General features: G+C 40.0%; 1 protein-coding gene across 1 annotated transcript in view; it reads left to right on the forward strand.

Moving 5' to 3' along the window:
• The window catches only part of slc18a2 (solute carrier family 18 member 2), a 41,948-nt gene that overhangs the window by 15,708 nt on the left and 8,241 nt on the right, over nucleotides 1-17,999 (forward strand). The window contains exons 4-15 of the mRNA XM_023430555.2: nucleotides 2,448-2,506; nucleotides 2,609-2,692; nucleotides 4,400-4,492; nucleotides 6,517-6,606; nucleotides 6,727-6,770; nucleotides 9,698-9,758; nucleotides 11,715-11,810; nucleotides 14,315-14,393; nucleotides 15,489-15,540; nucleotides 15,852-15,915; nucleotides 16,013-16,132; nucleotides 17,086-17,219. Of these exons, the coding sequence (XP_023286323.1) occupies nucleotides 2,448-2,506; nucleotides 2,609-2,692; nucleotides 4,400-4,492; nucleotides 6,517-6,606; nucleotides 6,727-6,770; nucleotides 9,698-9,758; nucleotides 11,715-11,810; nucleotides 14,315-14,393; nucleotides 15,489-15,540; nucleotides 15,852-15,915; nucleotides 16,013-16,132; nucleotides 17,086-17,219 (976 nt within the window). The remainder of the gene's footprint in view (nucleotides 1-2,447; nucleotides 2,507-2,608; nucleotides 2,693-4,399; nucleotides 4,493-6,516; nucleotides 6,607-6,726; nucleotides 6,771-9,697; nucleotides 9,759-11,714; nucleotides 11,811-14,314; nucleotides 14,394-15,488; nucleotides 15,541-15,851; nucleotides 15,916-16,012; nucleotides 16,133-17,085; nucleotides 17,220-17,999) is intronic.

The raw sequence follows: 17,999 nt of genomic DNA on the forward strand, positions 1-17,999 counted from the left end.
GACTTGATTACCCCACAAACACAAGCCACAGCTTCCCTGTCATTGCAGCTTAGTTTTGTTTATATCCTACATTTGATTTTTTTCACAAAACACATGAGGAGGCTTTGCTGGTTACAAACAAAGACAAGTAATTTGAATTCTTCCCAAATATATTGAGGCTGAACTTGCAGGTTGAGGGCCCCCTAGAGGCTGCAGGGGCCCTATGCATCGGCATAGTCTGCATATAGCAAGAAACGGCTCTGCTCAGAGGTGGTGGGAGATGGGGAGGGTTGCGGGATGTAGTTTGACCACAGGTCTCCCCACCGGAGTGGGAGAATAGTGCACTTCTATCTCTCTAGAGTAAAATTAGTAAAATCAGTCACAGCAGGGAAAGCTACCAAATAAACCACAATTGATCCATAATACTGTGATACAGACCTGTAAATCATTAACAATAATAAACTAGTCTCTACACCACTACATGTGTGTCTTTGTGTGCATCCGGAAAGTATTCACACCCCTTCACTTTCCCCACATTTTGTTATGTTACAGCCTTATTCCAAAATGAAATTCCTTTTTTTTCTCATCAATCTACACACAATACCCCATAACGACAAAGCGAAAAAGGTTTTTTAGACATTTTTGCAAATTTATCAAAAATAAAAAAACTGAAATATCGCATGTACGTAAGTATTCACACCCTTTACTCAGTACTTTGTTGGCAGCGATTACAGCCTCAAGTCTTCCTGGGTATGAAGTTACAAGCTTGGCACACCTGTATTTGGGGTATTTCTCCCATTCTTTTCTGCAGATCCTCTCAAGCTCTGTCAGGATGGGGAGCGTCACTGCACAGCTGTTTTCAGCTCTTTCCAGAGACAGGTTCAAGTCTGGGCTCTGGCCGGGCCACTCAAGGACATTCACAGACTTGTCCCGAAGCCACTCTTTCGTTGTCTTGGCTGTGTGCTTACGGTTGTTGTCCTGTTGGAAGGTAAACCTTCGCCCCAGTCTGAGGTCCTGAGCGCTCTGGAACAGGTTTTCATCAAGGATCTCTCTGTACTTTGCTCTGTTCATCTTTCCCACGATCCTGACTAGTCTCCCAGTTCCTGCTGCTGAAAAACATCCCCACAGCATGATGTTGCCACCACCACCATGCTTCACTGTAGAGATGGTATTAGCCAGGTGATGAGCAGTGCCTGGTTTCCTCCAGATGTGACGCTTGGCATTCAGGCCAAAGAGTTCAATCTTGGTTTCATCAGACCAGAGAATCTTGTTTCTCATGGTCTGAGAGTCCTTTAGGTGCCTTCTGGCAAACTCCAAGCAGTCTGTCATGTCTCTTTTACTGAGTAGAGGCTTCCGTCTGGCCACTCTACCATAAAGGCTTGATTGGTGGAGTGCTGCAGAGACGGTTGTCCTTCTGGAAGTTTCTCCCATCTCCACAGAGGAACGCTGGAGCTCTGTCAGAGTGACCATTGGGTTCTTGGTCAGTTTAGCTGGGCGGCCAGCTCTAGGAAGAGTCCAGGTGGTTCCAAACTTCTTTCATTTACGAATGATGGAGACCACTGTGCTCTTCGGGACCTTCAATGCTGCAGCAATGTTTTTGTACCCTTCCCCAGGTCTGTGCCTTAATACAATCCTGTCCCGGAGGTTTATAGACAATTCCTTTGACTTCATGGTTTGGTTTCTGCTCTGACATGCACTGTCAACAGTGGGACCTTATATAGACACGTGGGTGCCTTTCCAAATCATGTCCAATCAATTGAATTTACTACAGGTAGACTCCAATCAAGTTGTAGAAACATCTGAAGGATGATCAGTGGAAACAGGATGCACCTAAGCTCACTTTTGAGTGTCATAGCAAAGGGTGTGAATACTTATGTACATGCGATATTTCAGTTTTTTATTTTTAATAAATTTGCAAGAATTTCTAAAAAACCTTTTTCACTTTGTCATTATGGGGTATTGTGTGTAGATTGATGAGGAAAAAAAGGAATTTAATCCATTTTGGAATAAGGCTGTAACATAACAAAATGTGGGGAAAGTGAAGGGGTGTGAATCCTTTCCGGATCCACTGTACATCAATACAAAAACACAAGCACACATATATATATATATATATATATATACAGTTTATATATGCGTGTCAAGATTGTCAGAATTTCTAAAAATACTTACAAGACACTTATTCTTATGAGTGATGATGATTTTATATCGACACGTGTCCTAGTTGAAACACTGGATTGAAACTGAAGATGGATTTCTCTCATGTTATTCACAGCATCATCACTCCTGTGGCTGAAGTGTTCTGCAGTTGTCAGCTGTCATTTAAGATTCCTAATTGTTAATTGTAATATCACTGCCTTGAAATCATGAATTTCAGCTTGAAAATAATGTCATTTATTTGAGGTATATTTATATAGACATATCAAACTGATGATGTTCTCAGCCTTTTTCTCTCTTTGTCCCTTAAGAATTGGATACCAACTTCCCATATTTGCCGGCTTCTGTATCATGTTCCTCTCCACCATCAGTAAGTTCCAGCCGACACGTCTTCATTATCAGAAAATCAGAAAGCTTTCATCTCTCGTGATGTTTCTGTGTTTATATTTCTGTTGTTCTCACTGTTGTAAAGTGTTCGCCTTTTCATCGAGCTACGCTCTGCTGTTTCTGGCCAGATCGCTTCAAGGTGTGGGCTCCTCCTGCTCCTCTGTGGCAGGTAAGACCTTCTCCTGTCTGATTCCATCTGATGCTCACATCCAGCATATCTGAACACGTTAACACAAATCCACAGCAGGCAGTGAATGACTATTAAGATAATTAAATAGAATACTACTAGTACTAGTAAAGAGTAGTAAAGATAAATAATGAAAATAGAAATGTAAAAATGCTACAAATGCTAAATGCTAATAGAGGAAGCTGAAAGGGGGTAAAACCAGAAATAAAAGTAGAAATCAAATAAATAACCAGAAATAAAAATAGGGTAGTAGAAGGAAAACAATCAAGAAAGTAATCATAGAACAAAAGGATATACCAGTAAAGGGTTCATATATATATATATATATATATATGTATAAAGATGAATAAATAAATGAAAGTTAATTAAATTCTGCTGCATTATGGGTTGTTTGTAGTCTGGATGGTGCTAGACAAGAGGTGCAGGGTTTCCAGGAAGGAGGCAAGTCCTTTACTTTGATGCCACAAAAGTGTTTGTCACACAGGACCTTTATTGTTTCTTAATTTGTAGGTGTGAGAGAAATACTAATTTAGCTAATGCTAATATTGTTGTAGCTAAGGTAGGTCAGGTGAAGTACAATCAAAAAAAGGCAACATTTACTTTGTCAGATATAGTTTAGTGACAGTTGTACCATTAATTAGGACTACTACAACTTAGCAACTATAGATAGGTATATCGTATAGGTATAGATAGATAGATAGATAGATAGATAGATAGATAGATAGATAGATAGATAGATAGATAGATAGATAGATAGATAGATACTTTATTTATCCCCTAGGGGAAATAAATGTGTCCATTAGCTCATTGTTGATAATAATAATAATAATAATAAAAACAGTTAATAATAAATAAACAGTAATAATTAGATTAGTCCACTTCCTTTGGCTGAGGTGTCGTATAACCTGGTGGCAGTGGGAACAAAGGATCTCCTGAACCTCTCTGTTCTGCAGCATAGTGATATGAGACGTTTGCTGCAGCTGCAGCTGCTTCTCTGTCCTGCCAGAATGTTGTGGAGAGGGTGGTTGGTATTTTAATGGTTGCTAGCTGCCTTGCTGTGGTAATTAAATATTTCCAGCCACGCAGTTGTTGTATGTGGATGACAGCACAGTATTATTTACACTTGTGTTGAATGTTTTCACGATGCGTCCCTAACTGATCAGATCACAGTCTGTCCTCAGTGTGTCTTGGTGAGTCTACACCTGTAGCTTCATGTGGTCGAGCTCTATCTGACTGTAATCTTTTTAAAAACACATTATAACACCAGGTGTAAATGGGGTATGAGTTTGGGTTCATCGCTCATAATGAGGCTGTTTATTTCTTGATTAGCTAATGGTATTAGCCTTTGGGCAAATACTACATCTGGCTGCGGGCTTTACTCAGCCATAACATAGCTTAAGTGACAAAGACGAGCAAAAGTATTGGCACACTCACACTTGTATTTGGGTTGTGTGCTATAAAACTGATTCTACTTATTCACTTAGTGGTTTAGCATAGTATCGACTTACCACAATGTCCACAGTTACATTTCATATATGAAAGTCATCATTATCATGATGCTAGCTACCTCAGCAGTCAGTGTTAATGTAGCTATTGTCAATGTCTTTAGTATTTATTGTAAAGCTCCTGCAGGATAACTACCTTGTAACTGTTGTGGTGTTTGCAATCTGTACATGTGTGTGTTTTCAGGGATGGGAATGCTTGCTAGTGTGTACACGAATGACGAGGAGAGAGGTCATGCCATCGGCATTGCCCTGGGAGGTCTAGCACTGGGAGTGTTGGGTATGTAAACATACATGGTCCAACCACGAGATGCTTCAACAGGTGACACACCAGAGGCCTGTACTAAAAAGCAAGTTCAACATACCCAGGATAACTTTTAGTTATCTGGCTTTACTGAACCAAACACTGTTGGTCTTGATAACCTGTACTACGAAGCAGGTGATCAACTGGCTCAGTTAACCCTGGGTTGGGTGATACCTGCAGGTGAATTCATTTATAGTGATGTCATAAAGCTATATTCAACAAGGTGAAATTATGAAATGATGATCACATGACTGGAATAAAAAAGAAACACTAGAAATACTTTGTAATTATTTCTATTTCTGAATATGATTTCTATTGAAGTCAGACTGAGGATATATTATAAATAAGTGCATGAATTATCATGAAGTTTCTCACTGTGTATTTTTCTATAATTTGTCTGATGATGAACAAACTGTTATGAATATGTAAACAGTTAAAGTTAATGTCAGGCTGTTTCTGCTGCAGAGAGGAGAGAGAGAAAAGAGAAGTAGTTGATGTCTGAGTCAGACTGACTGAAGTCTTCATTTATCAGTCAGTCCAGAATGTCACATTCGCAATAATTAACGCAAATTCAACCAATCCCTGTGAATTCTGCATTCTTGTCCAATCACCAATCATACCAGTCCCTGCGCAACACCTTGATGTACGTCACCGCCTTGTTTCTGGTTTTGAAGCATGTTGTGAAGCTGCAGACATGTGTGACATGAACGTCTCGACATTTACCAACAAACATTTCTGTTAAGAACCGAGTGAAGACATTCAACAATGTTTTGCATGAAAGTGGGGTTAATTATTTTGTTCATTGTCCATTGTGGTGGAACCAGGTGTAGAGCTGCTGGAGCCACTGTAACAATGCTCCTTTTTTCTCCAGGTGAAATGAAATATCTACTGTTCACATAATCCAGATCAAGTAAATCTCAAGAAAACATTCCACCTTCAAAAAATGCTGGGTAGCTGCCGGTAGCCTCTGAGCTGAAGATGAAATGACAGAAAACATCTTCACATCGTCAGAGTGCTGTCAGATTAAAGAATCTGTGTTCAGTTCAAATGAAGCTATATATAGTTATCATGTAGTTACTTAGTGTGATAAACTCTCCTCTGTTTGTTAGAGGCTCTATTTTAATACCAGAATGGACACATGGAAAGTCTCAAACAGAGCCATTACACATTTATTTATATTTGTCAGTAAATTTGTGTGGTAAATGATACCACACAGTCACAATAAATGTTAGATGTGCCACATGTGTTCACCTATAGCCTGAAATAGCTGATCAAAACTTAAGTTAAAGGGGACCTGTTATGCTTTTCTGAGTTTTCCCTTACTTATAGTATGTTATACAGGCTTTTATCCATGTAAATGGTCTCCAGAGTCACAAGGATCAAAGTTTACACCAAAGGGAATAACTCTGTCAGGGCAAAACCCAATTTTCTGCCTTTGTATGAAACAACTCATTGAGGGTCCAGAGATTACTTCCTGGTCTTATTGGCATCAATATTTCTCTTGTTGCTGCCCATCTTCTGGTTCAAGATTGGACTCTTGTTCAAAACGATAAGGCAGCACCGAAGCTACCACAACCGTTACTTTACACAAGACATTTGGAATGTGCCATGGTAGTTGCCAGCAAGCTGAGTCCAGTGTGCTCTGATTGGGAGGGGAGGCCCTCAGCTTTAACAGTGTTTCAGACACAGGGTGAATAGAGTAGAGTATAAAACGAAGAAAAATAATGTCTCTTCAGAACATTAAACATGTAAATCTATTATGGTAAACACCAAGAATGAAATGATGAACACTAAAAATGGCCATATTAGGTCATCTTTAATTATAAAGCTGCAAACTCACCATTCTACAACCAACAAGTGTAAGATAATGAAACATGATTATCACCTCCATGTCTTCCATTGTTATTCTACAGACCTGTTGCACCCTGAGCTGTCTTGTAGGGGAGAGAGCTGTAATAACTGATCTCTCCACCACTGACATTTATTTTGGTCCTCCACAGTTGGACCCCCGTTCGGCAGTGTGATGTACGAGTTTGTGGGGAAGACTGCTCCTTTCCTTATCCTGGCATTCCTGGCTGTGTTTGATGGAGGTACAGTTACGTTTCTTACACCCAAACCAAGAGTAGTTATTGTAGAAGGAATGGTGAGAATTAGGTGTGAGCTTAACGTTGTTCATCATAATACTGATTTGACTTTGTGTGTCTTCTCAGCTCTGCAGCTGTTTGTTCTTCAGCCGACCAAGGTTGAACCAGAGGTGAGTTTGTTTATCGTGATGATTCATTTCCTGAGGTTTTCTCTATTCATTAAGATGACCGTTACAGCTGCAGAGCATTTTAAAGACTCTATAATGGCCTTTTTTTCTTAATTAGATATTAAATACAGGAGGGGTCAGGGGAAACAGAGAAGGTGGATGGCATGAAACCAAATATCCATGACAGAATCTGCTCTATATACAGCAGCACCTCTGACTTGGCTCTAAATAGCTCTAAGTACCTGGCATTCACCCAAGCAAACAACTAAACATTTAACACTCAGGATACAACTTTCAGCTCATTTTAAACTAAAGTTGAAATTACTGAGTTTATACTGTCTAATCTCACAACACCAGATTTACAGCATCGAAGGAAACTGTAATTTATTACCATTATCCTTTGTCAGACGAGTGACTGGTTCTTTGCCAAGAGGCAAAACAGCCAATTGGAAAGTAATATATGTACATATAGTGAATTTCCATATATGAAATACATATATTACAATGAGATATGAAACCTAACGGAAATTGAAATAATTTTATATATTGACATATATGTCAAGCCCAGAGAAATATGAATGCTTACATATACTGTATATGCTTATATTGTATACATATGTTAATATATATCCATCCCAAAGTCTGTCAGTATATGTTGATATTATATACAGTAGGGTCCAAAAGTCTGAAAGCACTTTACAGAATGTGAAGATAGACATGTTTAAAATGGGTAAGAAAATATGGCTTTAAGGCAGTAAAACTAAAAATAAAATTACTTAAAATCACAATTTACTTTTGGGGGAAGTTTAAGTCACTCCTTGTTGCATCAAATGTATGAACAAATATCTCTTCATTTATATTAAAGATGTTTCAGCTCACATCATCAGTGTTTGGTTCAGCATGTTGATGAAACATGTTTGATGTGACAATTTTACTGGCTTGACATGTAAATATTATATCTTAATCAGTATATAGCACATTTCTTTTGTGAATTCTTACATTTTACTCATGATGGGTATAATCCAGTTTACTCTGTTTTAAATGTATAGAGCTGTTAGGCTTATTGAGAGTGAATAGCATCTCACAGATGCTTCAGTGAACTCATTAGACATAACTCCTTCAGCAGAGAGACAAAGACAAGATGCTTGTCTTCAAGGATGACACATGATCTAATATATTAGCGGAGATAACGACCAAACACAACTGATAATGGAAGCAAAGCAACAGGAGAATCTGTTCCTGGTCATTAGCAGATTCTTTCACCTTTTCATCATCCTTCATCTCAGGCATGTCCAGGGGCTTTCTTAATTAACGAACAAGGTGTGTTAGGCTCACACATTCTGTATTAAACAGGAAATCTCATTATCAGTTTCATGTGTCAGGTGTTTGACTTTTCATTTACTCCAAATAACATGCCGGCCCTTTAAGGACAGATAGTGTTTAATTTGTTTCGGCATATTGATACAGATTTTTGTCTTACATTCTGAGACTGTCCTGTAAAAAAAAATGAGTCCATAGGTCGTCTGTGCAGCAGGTTATTTTGGGCCATAGTTATGTTTTGTTGCTAGGCGACATCTAGTGGTCTTAGTAATTATGGCAGGAGCAAAGGGAACAGTGCGATAAAGAGAGACAGAGTCCAGGTCAGGAGGAGGTTGTGGTGGATGGATGAATATGACACAGGAGAGCAGTGTTCGATTCCCATGTGAAAGTAGCAGTTTATGTCGTTTCTATTGTCCATCTCCATTCGACAAAGTTAACCACCTTGTTATTATTATAACTATGACAACAAGATCATCTAATGTTAAGGAAGTACTCATTTGAACCCAAATCACAATCTTTTTCTAAACCTAGCCATGGCCGTTATTATAGAAACCATCGTGACGAAGGTAGGTACGCTGCTCTCGATACAGTCGATGCATTTATTACTGTAACCATGACAACCAAGGTCTGGTACGCATGCTGCCGTATGGACGCTATTTCAGGAGTCACTCCTACACAACCTGTGGTTGTTCAGGTTGGAGGAGTTATACATTCGGACAGTTTAACAGGTGTGGTCAGTAATAACTAACCCTGACCCTTTACTTAGCCTGTCTACTGGATTAGTTCACATAGGTTATGTTTCAGAGGGAGGAGGTAGTTATCTTTATGATAATGCTGTTACATAAAAGAAATATTATATTTTTTCGTCCAAAAGCAGCTTTTACCAGTGGGGGTTCATATTGGGAGCCTCCCTATAGAGAGATAGAAAGTCCAAAAACCTGGAAATAAGCTGCATTTTATCACTTCCTGTTCCCTCATCCTGAATTCTCTGGGTGTTTTGAATGGGTTTTTGGTGTGATTGGACTGAAATATGGTGTGTGGTTAACACCAACTCAAGACATTTTCACGTTTTATTCTACAACATAAAGTACGTCAGTAAATACCCCAGTCCTGATTTCTTGAAGCTTTAACGTCTGTTAAAAAAGGTTGGTTGCTAACAAGTGTTGAAATGAGATCACTGAGGTTGTCGGGGACGTTAACATGAAAACTGATCTACTCACCAGTTCACCTTTATAGTCTCATTGTGTTTATACTCACACTAACTCAGCTTGAACTCAAACTACTGAAGTTTAGTGGTGGTGATGTTGAAGTCATGTGACCATGGTGTCATTGGTTTATAGCCTAACATTAGCTTTTAACCTCTGCTGATTGTATTTAGGCTTCAAACATCATAAACTGGTGTTCATTAGTGAAGATGATCCTGCTGAACAAAACCTGTCAGGACCATTAACTGTTGTTTTTCTCTAATAATCCAAAAGATAATGGTAAAACCCCATTGGTTTTTAGTGGAGGGAAACAGGGTGATGATAAATTCAGGGCTGGTCTACAGAAATACATCATCCCTTCAGGACTCTATAAGCTTTTTGTTACTGTGTCTCTTTCCTCCACAGAGTCAGAAGGGGACACCACTGCTGACCCTGATGAAGGATCCATACATTCTGATCGCAGCAGGTAAGAAAATAAGAGTTCAGTAAATGTGACGAAACTTCATGTAACCTCACTCTGAGGGATAGTGCCTTTTTTAATGGTGCTGGGAAAAGAGGCAAAGTTTTTGTTTGTTATATTAGCCAAATTTGTTATATTAACCAGAGATTTTCTGGTTACAGAACAGAAATATGGCTTGAAATGTTGCTGCGAAGTGAATCCTGCATGTTAAAGAGGGTCATTTATCCATCAGAAGAAACACTGAGAACAAATTTGTGTTGTGTATGTGTATTGTGTATTGTGTAAATGTAGATCAACCTGTAGCTCTGGCTTAAGAAATGAACCAGCTATAACAGACAACCTGTATATTAAACTCAGTTCAATGTTAATGTTATTTGTTACACATATTAGTCACTGAAGTGCATCCATCCATGTTGTCTGAGGTAAGGTTTGCAGTGATGGCAGCCCAGACAAACCTCCCCAGCCACGTCCTCCAGCTTTCCTTGGGTCAGACAGGCTATGTAATCCCTCCATCATACTGTGTGACGACCATGGCGTCTCAAACCAGTTGGACATGCCTAGAATTCTTCCACAGTAAGGCATCTAGTGTGCATTCTAATCAGATCCCCAAACAACCTCAACTGGCTCAGACTTCTTTCCCTGTTCCCAGGTTCTCTGACCTTTCAGTCATCACCCAAAGCTCATGATCACGGAGGTCACGGAACATGAACTGCTAAACTGAGAGCTTCATGCTTTGCCGTCTCTTCACCATGAAAATCAATGCTTTACTGCCAACACAAGTTGACTGATTTCAGGCTCAGTGAACAAGACCCCAAGATAAATGAACTCCCAGCAATTTGTTTGCAAACTATAGGGAGCTATCCACTGTTATCTAGCATAGTACCATGGCCTCATACTTGGAGGTGCTGACTCTTAGTGCAGCCATTTTACACAGTAACAAACTGCCCAGTGTGCACTGCAGTTTGCAGGTTGATTAGGCGGTTTCGCAAGTTTCATCATCGGAAAAAAGCTGAGATGGAATCCTGAGGTCACCAATCTGGGTGCCTTAAGTTCCTCAGCTGCTCGCAGAGATTTTGTCCATGACTATCACAAGTTGAAATCCGTAGTACTACTCCCTGCTGAAAATGACCAGGGTCCAGTCCTGGCTCCTCCTCCTTATCAGTCTCATGGGTTGAGCCAGCAGAAAGTACTCATTCATGGTCTCCCTGTCCTCTTCTGTGACCACAGAAGCTGCAGTCCTCTTAGACCTGATACCTCTTTACTGATTCAGGTGTTACCAAGGCTAGCCATGCCCTTTTTCATCTTTATGGCCTCCTTTACCACCAGTGTCCACCAACAGGTTACTGCAGTCAGAGACACCAATGTTCCCATCCTACTTGATTTTTTTTCTGGGGATGAGCCAGACTGGGCCCATGGGTGCAGACCCCAAGTCCAGTCATTCCCCTGCAATTTCTCCTCCATGGCCTGGCTCCCAGATAGGGCCTTGGTTTCCCTTTTCCGGGAGACGTTTTCATGAGACAAAGCAGTGATTATCTGCAGTTTAACAATACTAGCAAGTCAAACTGAGTCCACCCACAGTCAAACAAGGCTGGAGTCATCCCATTGGTGGATGAGTCATACCACTTTTTACATCAAAACACAACTTGATTTTGAGTTTGATATATATGAACAGCCTTGAGGTCAAATGTATATGCCATTATCTTATATCACACTAATATCACACCTTATATCACACCTTAATTGGCAACAAGCCTAGTTCAGTTTAAACTCTGCCTGCAGAAGCTTACAACTGTGATGTGCAACAGATATGTTAAAGTCTGAGATCACCAGTAGGAAACAATCCCAGTATTTCAAAGTTGGCAGAAGGGCAGGATTTATTTGATTGTTTGTCGTTGTTTAGGTGGATGGGGGTTGGAAGAGCAGTTGACACTGAATCAACTTATCATCAATCTTCCTTCACAGGTGCCATTTGTTTCGGAAATATGGCCATAGCCATGATGGAGCCAACACTGCCGATCTGGATGATGGAGACCATGTGTGCCAGGAAATGGCAGCTAGGTATTTTAAGCTCTGTTCGCTTCAGTAGGACACGTACTGACACAAGTCAGTCAAAGTAGAGGCGCCCACACAAACACATACACACAGTTCCAGACATTCAGAACCCCTCCCCCTGCTGGAGACCCTCTGGCTGCCACACACAAGTCTCCTTTTTTTCTTCTGTTGTCTGAAAAGGTGTGTCCACATTCCACAGTAAACCTGGGCATTAAAGTGGCATTCATTCAATTGCAGGGTGTCACCATTAGATTGCACTTCGTTCACAAAAACACATTCGCAAATAACAAATATGTGCAAGGTTTGTACATCATGTTTAGTTGCTGGAGTCCAGATTTTTAACAGCATGAACCTCGATTTCATTCTGAAATTTCTCCTTAAAGGATGTTTTTTTGCTATTGCAAATAGCCAGTGTTAACATTAACAGCTGTTTAATTACCAGTCTAGAAGAAGCATTGTGAGTTTAGCTTCAAACTTCATTCCTTTACTCACCAACAGCTGTCTCCAGAGGTGGAAGTAAACTGCAATGTCTTACTTCTGTTTCTACAACTTATTTTTCTTCGACTGGTTAGCATGTTAACAAGCTATCACAGGTCCGGCCCGTCCTGTTTCATAATGCTGCTTTGCAATAGTGGTGCACTGTAGCGTCCAGTCTAGTTGAGCATGAGAGGATGAAGAAGAGCACAGCCCCCCAGGGTCTAGACTTTGGTAGTGGTGGCAAAAAGAGATGCTGGAGATCTGGATATGGAGCTGATGTGATGTGGACTCTGATGAGCTGGACCTGGTGCTGGATGTGAAGACTGGAGGGGGATGGTGTGGAGGACTGTAATAACAGCTGACAGCAGGAGAGGGGAGAACAGATTTAAAGTTTAACAGGGACAACGTGATTGGCTGGTTGAGATTGTGGTGAAATGTAATTGGTTATTGAAAACACCTGTAGTCCTGCTGCCTTCATGTGCTGCAGGGATTTAGTGAACTGCTTTTCATGCATTGTAAAACGTCTGTGGACAACTGACAGTTACATCTATTGGTTATGGGATGATTGATTAAAATAGTTCATCTCACAAAACTCATTAATAACCATTAACATTTCTAATGCTAAGATAAATGATGAAATGTATAAAGTCTAATTAAAATCTAATGTCTTGTCATCGGTCATTTAAGCTCTGCCGTGGTCAGTGCGCTGTCATGTTATTTTATTAACCTTTGCATAATTATTTGGTGTCATCTCAGTGTTCCTCAACGCTGCTATGCGTTACTTCAGGGCGGTAACACACTTAGTAGCAAAGGAGAGGTCACATACCAGCCATGTGTAGAGTATGAAACCAGTGGGGACCTGCCATTGATAGCTACCGCTCATTGCTGTCCTGTGGTGTGAACACTTGCAATCTCTACCATCCTTCCTAAATGTCATGTACTCTGCATAAATCCTTGTTGCCCTGACAACAGGTTGTGTTTAAGCCACTTTAGAAGATGTGAAAAATCCAAATCATGGACAATCAAATCAACTCAGTTATCCTCAAAAAAAAAAACCCAGGGCTCAGGACTCCTCCAATAGGAGGGTCAACGGAGGCCCCCCCACCCCCACCTATGTGACAGCCCATACTTCTCAGCTGTTATATGACATTTAAAAGGCAGAGTATTAAGGCTCCTCCACGAAGGGTTTACAGTCAGGTCCTTAAACTGTTCTTGGCCATCAAAAGTGAGGTCAGTAGACAAAGATATTTTTGATAAGGCAAGATGCTCAGAATTTAGTAGTCATTATAAAAGTGCACACACACGTACCTCATAATACAGACAGAAAACACTAAGGGCTCTATTTTAACAATCCAAAGCGCATGGTCTAGAGTGTTTGTAGGGCGTGTCCATAACAATTCTGCTATTTCAGGAACTATTTTAACGAACTAAAAAAACAGTCTCTGCTCCAGGCGCATTGTTCAGAAGGGTTCTACTAAATCTCTTAATTATTCATGGGAGTGTTTTGGGGCGTGACATCTAATAAACCAGTCACAGTGTCATCTCCTTTTCCCTTTAAAAGCCAGGCGCTTGCACCTTGAACAGATTTGAAAACCCTCTCTGTCAAAACACTTCTGTGGTTATTACTAAATAAAAACATTTAATTCACAAAATAATATCATTAATCACATTTCCTCTCGTCTCATATACATTTCTTACTTGACTTGACTTTGTGCAGGAGTGTCACTCCTCCGTCCTGCCAGGTCTTTTCTAACAGAGGCTTCCTCAGCTCTCTGCTGTTATTAGTTTGTTCCTCCAGGATGCTGTATATGAAGTCTTGGTCAGATAAAAAAGGATGAGGGGGAACAGGATATTAGGGTGTCATATAATGGCAGGTGCAAAGCATAAGTCTTCATTACAGACAATGGGAGATGTACAGCAGCTCAGTAATGAGGCTCTGATAGAGATCTGCTTTTCTTGCCCACACCTTCATTCTCTCTTCATTGTGTGTGTGTGTGTGTGTGTGTGTGTGTGTGTGTCTGTCTTCGGTCCAGGCGTCGCTTTCTTACCAGCGTCCATCTCCTATCTTATTGGAACCAACATCTTCGGCACATTGGCACACAAGATGGGGAGGTAGGGAGGGAAATTATCCTTATCTACCTTCTCTCTCTCTCTCTTTCCCTCTGTGGATGTAGCATCTGTTTCCGTTCCTCTAAATGAGTTTCCCGTGTTTGTGAGGCTGCCTTTATTGAAACCTTGATGATACAGAGCATCTATAATTTCTGTGTGTATGTGTCTGCTCTTATAATGCTTATTTGGCTTCTTCGTTCAGTGTTGCCATTAACCAAATCTGTTTTAGTACCACCATAAAACTCTTTAAAGTTAAAACAGGACTTTCAGTTTCATAACTTCACCATCACAAACTGTTATAGTCTCACTTTTACTATATGTACAATGTCATTTTTCTGATACCTGAACCTGAAGCTGTGTATCGACTGATACCAAGCACTGATCCGATAGCACTGCATTCAAAAAACATTTGATGTGACATGATGTTATTGTTCAGTGGCACAGGTTAAACCCTTTGCGAACAGCTACATGAACCATAGTGGAAACTTCTTATAGTGATCACAGTTACAGTGATCGACCTCTTGTATGGATCAGAAAGCTCGGGACAGAATCATTCCTTTACAAATGCTGTTTAAATAATTATCTTCCAGTAATCAATTCGTTTACTTACAGTGTTCAGTTTGGATCTTTTCATGCTCTACAACATCTGGAAAAAGTCCTGGACCTCTGTCAGTCTATTAGTGACTGTGAATATTACGCTATTTACCAGAAATCAATTATTCTGTACTGTTCTACACACGGTCCTGACTCCCACCATATATATATATACACACACACACGCATACACACACATCTGCAAGGAAGACTGAGATAAACTGAGCAGATCCAGGTTCAGAGCTTGTAAAGACTCAAGCAGACTGAAGTTGTATTATTATTATAGATTATAGATAATATAATGTAGATTGATGGGATAAAATATCAATTTTATCCATTACAATTAAAACTTTCTGAAAATACTATATATACTGTTCTATTATGTTTATACTCATGTTAAACAAACTCACATCCTGCTTCACCTTTATGCAGAGATTATTGTTGCTGACTGGAGTAAAATATATTTATAATGAGATGACACTGATCACATCTTGTCTCTTACAGATGGCTTTGTGCTCTGATTGGAATGGTGGTGGTTGGGATCAGTGTAATATGTGTAAGTATGAGGGAGACAACCTCTGGAATATTTGATGAGCATCGATGGGTCACTAAAGACTTACAAGAGTAAGATCCACTGAATGTGGATTTTAAAGGTTGTGCTCTGAGATGGTTAGGGTCAGTGTTGTTGGGTGTTTAAATCATCAGATTGTCCTTCTGGGCTTGAACAGGGAGTGTGTTCATTACTCAACAAATCTCATTCTGACTTTACAGTGACTCTGACTCTCACAGCAGCCGGCTCCTCTGCTCATGTGAAGTCTGATGTTTACACTCCCTCATACAAAGATGAAATGTGCCTGTGTGTTCCAGGTTCCATTTGCTGGAGACATCTACGGTCTGATTCTTCCAAACTTTGGTGTCGGCTTCGCCATCGGTACGTCTGCAACACTGAACACTAAGCTCAACACACAGCACCTGCAGTACAGTGTGTTTGTATGTGTAAGACCTGTGATGTCTGTGATGTGTTGCAGGCATGGTGGACTCCTCCATGATGCCTATAATGGGTTACCTGGTGGACCTGCGGCATGTGTCTGTGTATGGAAGTGTGTATGCCATTGCTGATGTGGCCTTCTGTATGGGCTTTGCTTTAGGTAAGCAGGGAGCACACATACAAGCATTAACAAAACTACAGACTATTAAACTACAGGATATGACGCCTCTGAAGTGAATCTGATCTGAATCTTTGGCTCATCATGTTTGTCCAAATTAACTTGTGTTGTCATAGTTACAGATGCCGAGAAAGGCCATACTCACAAATGTTTTTTATCTCTAGATAACAAAGCTCGTTATCCCGAGATAATAAGATATTATCAAGAGAGAACGATTTTTTGTATCCCAAGATAACCAGGTTATTATCCCATCATCTCGGGATAACGAAGCTTGTTATCCCGAGATAATGAGATTATTATCCCTTTATTTAACAAGATATTATCAGGAGAAAACATAAAAAAATATTTATGTTTTATATAAGAGCTTTCAGCTCTTATAATTTGAAATATGGTCTAAAGTACTATATCTGTTTCCAGCTGTTGTTTGTTTGTCTGTGACATTTAGATTATCATAATGTACAGTGTTTTTAACAATGCTGATTGATGGTTACTATGGAGAAATGACTGTATGTTTCCAGCTAAAAACTCTGGTGCTTGGTGTCAAGGTTAAAGTAGTGTATGAATCATCAACTACAAACAGGTGCTGCCTCCTCCAGCACAGACTGGTGTTAATTAAACAGTGTGTTTCAATGTAAGATATAACAGTTTGAAATAGAAATTGATTTGGAATATGTGGAATGGGGAGGGAGATGGAATTACATTTATTTTCAGTGAATGATATCAGTGATTTCCTGTTAATTACCTTATTATTACCCTTTTTTTACCCAAATATTACCCCACCTCTATATTACCCCAAACACAATTACCTAATGACATTTCAAAATATTACCATGTTACTACCTCGGTTGTTACCAACACGTCATCTTGTTATTACTAAGCTACAATACAAACTCATCTGACTAACCCGGTGTGTGATGTGTCGTCTGATGGTGCAGGTCCGTCTATAGGAGGATCCATAGCTGAGAGTATCGGCTTCCCCTGGCTCATGACCATCATTGGAGTAGTGGATATTTTCTTTGCTCCACTTTGCCTCTTTCTCAGGAATCCACCCGGTCAAGAAGAGAAAATTGTAAGTTTCAAAACACACTTAAACCCAGTCAAACAAAATCCTACAGAAAGGCACAGACAAATAATATGATTTTCATCTCCCAGAGATGTTGCTCTGACATAAGTGGATGTGGGTAAATCCACACCCATGTAAAAGCTAAACAGAGACTGTGCTGGGAAACCAGAAGTATTTCATACTCCCATCACACTGTGTAAACACTCCCACATCCATGCTGCACAAAAAGTACCAACATGAGAAAATCATGATGTCATTATTTCTTAACTTCAATCACACAATGAAGAGACAGTTGGCAAGAGGAGATAGAAGCTAAGTATCAGCATTTCACTGTGAACACTGAGGTTAAAACTGAGCTGAAGTTCTGTGAGTCTTGGTCACACTTTCAGGCTCCATCCACACTGCCATGTTTTAGTTTTAAAATCTCTTTTGCTATGTCTACTCCTGACGTCCACACGACTCTGGAGTCTTTAGCCCCTAAAAACAGAGACTTTCAGAAACTCTGCTGGACCCGTCTTATTTTGAAAACTCTGGGGTTGTATTGTAGTGTGGACGAGCAGACACCCTAGTCTCTCCTGATTGGCTCTCATCAGCCTGGACTACCAGTGGTGAATACAACATGATAATGAATTACAAGGGTTACTGACCTTGTTGTTTTTGCTAGCAGCTGTTGTTCAGTTACATTCTGTATTTTATGCAACAACTGTCTTTGCTGTTCCTCGTTTTGAGTACTTTCTACAACTATCCAACTGCAGAGAAGACAATCTGCTTCCTGTTAACACCGGC

Source organism: Seriola lalandi, unplaced genomic scaffold (genome assembly GCF_002814215.2).
Source record: "Seriola lalandi dorsalis isolate HSWRI2012SDOR001 ecotype SW California unplaced genomic scaffold, Sedor1 jcf7180002054907, whole genome shotgun sequence".
NCBI lineage: Eukaryota > Metazoa > Chordata > Actinopteri > Carangiformes > Carangidae > Seriola > Seriola lalandi.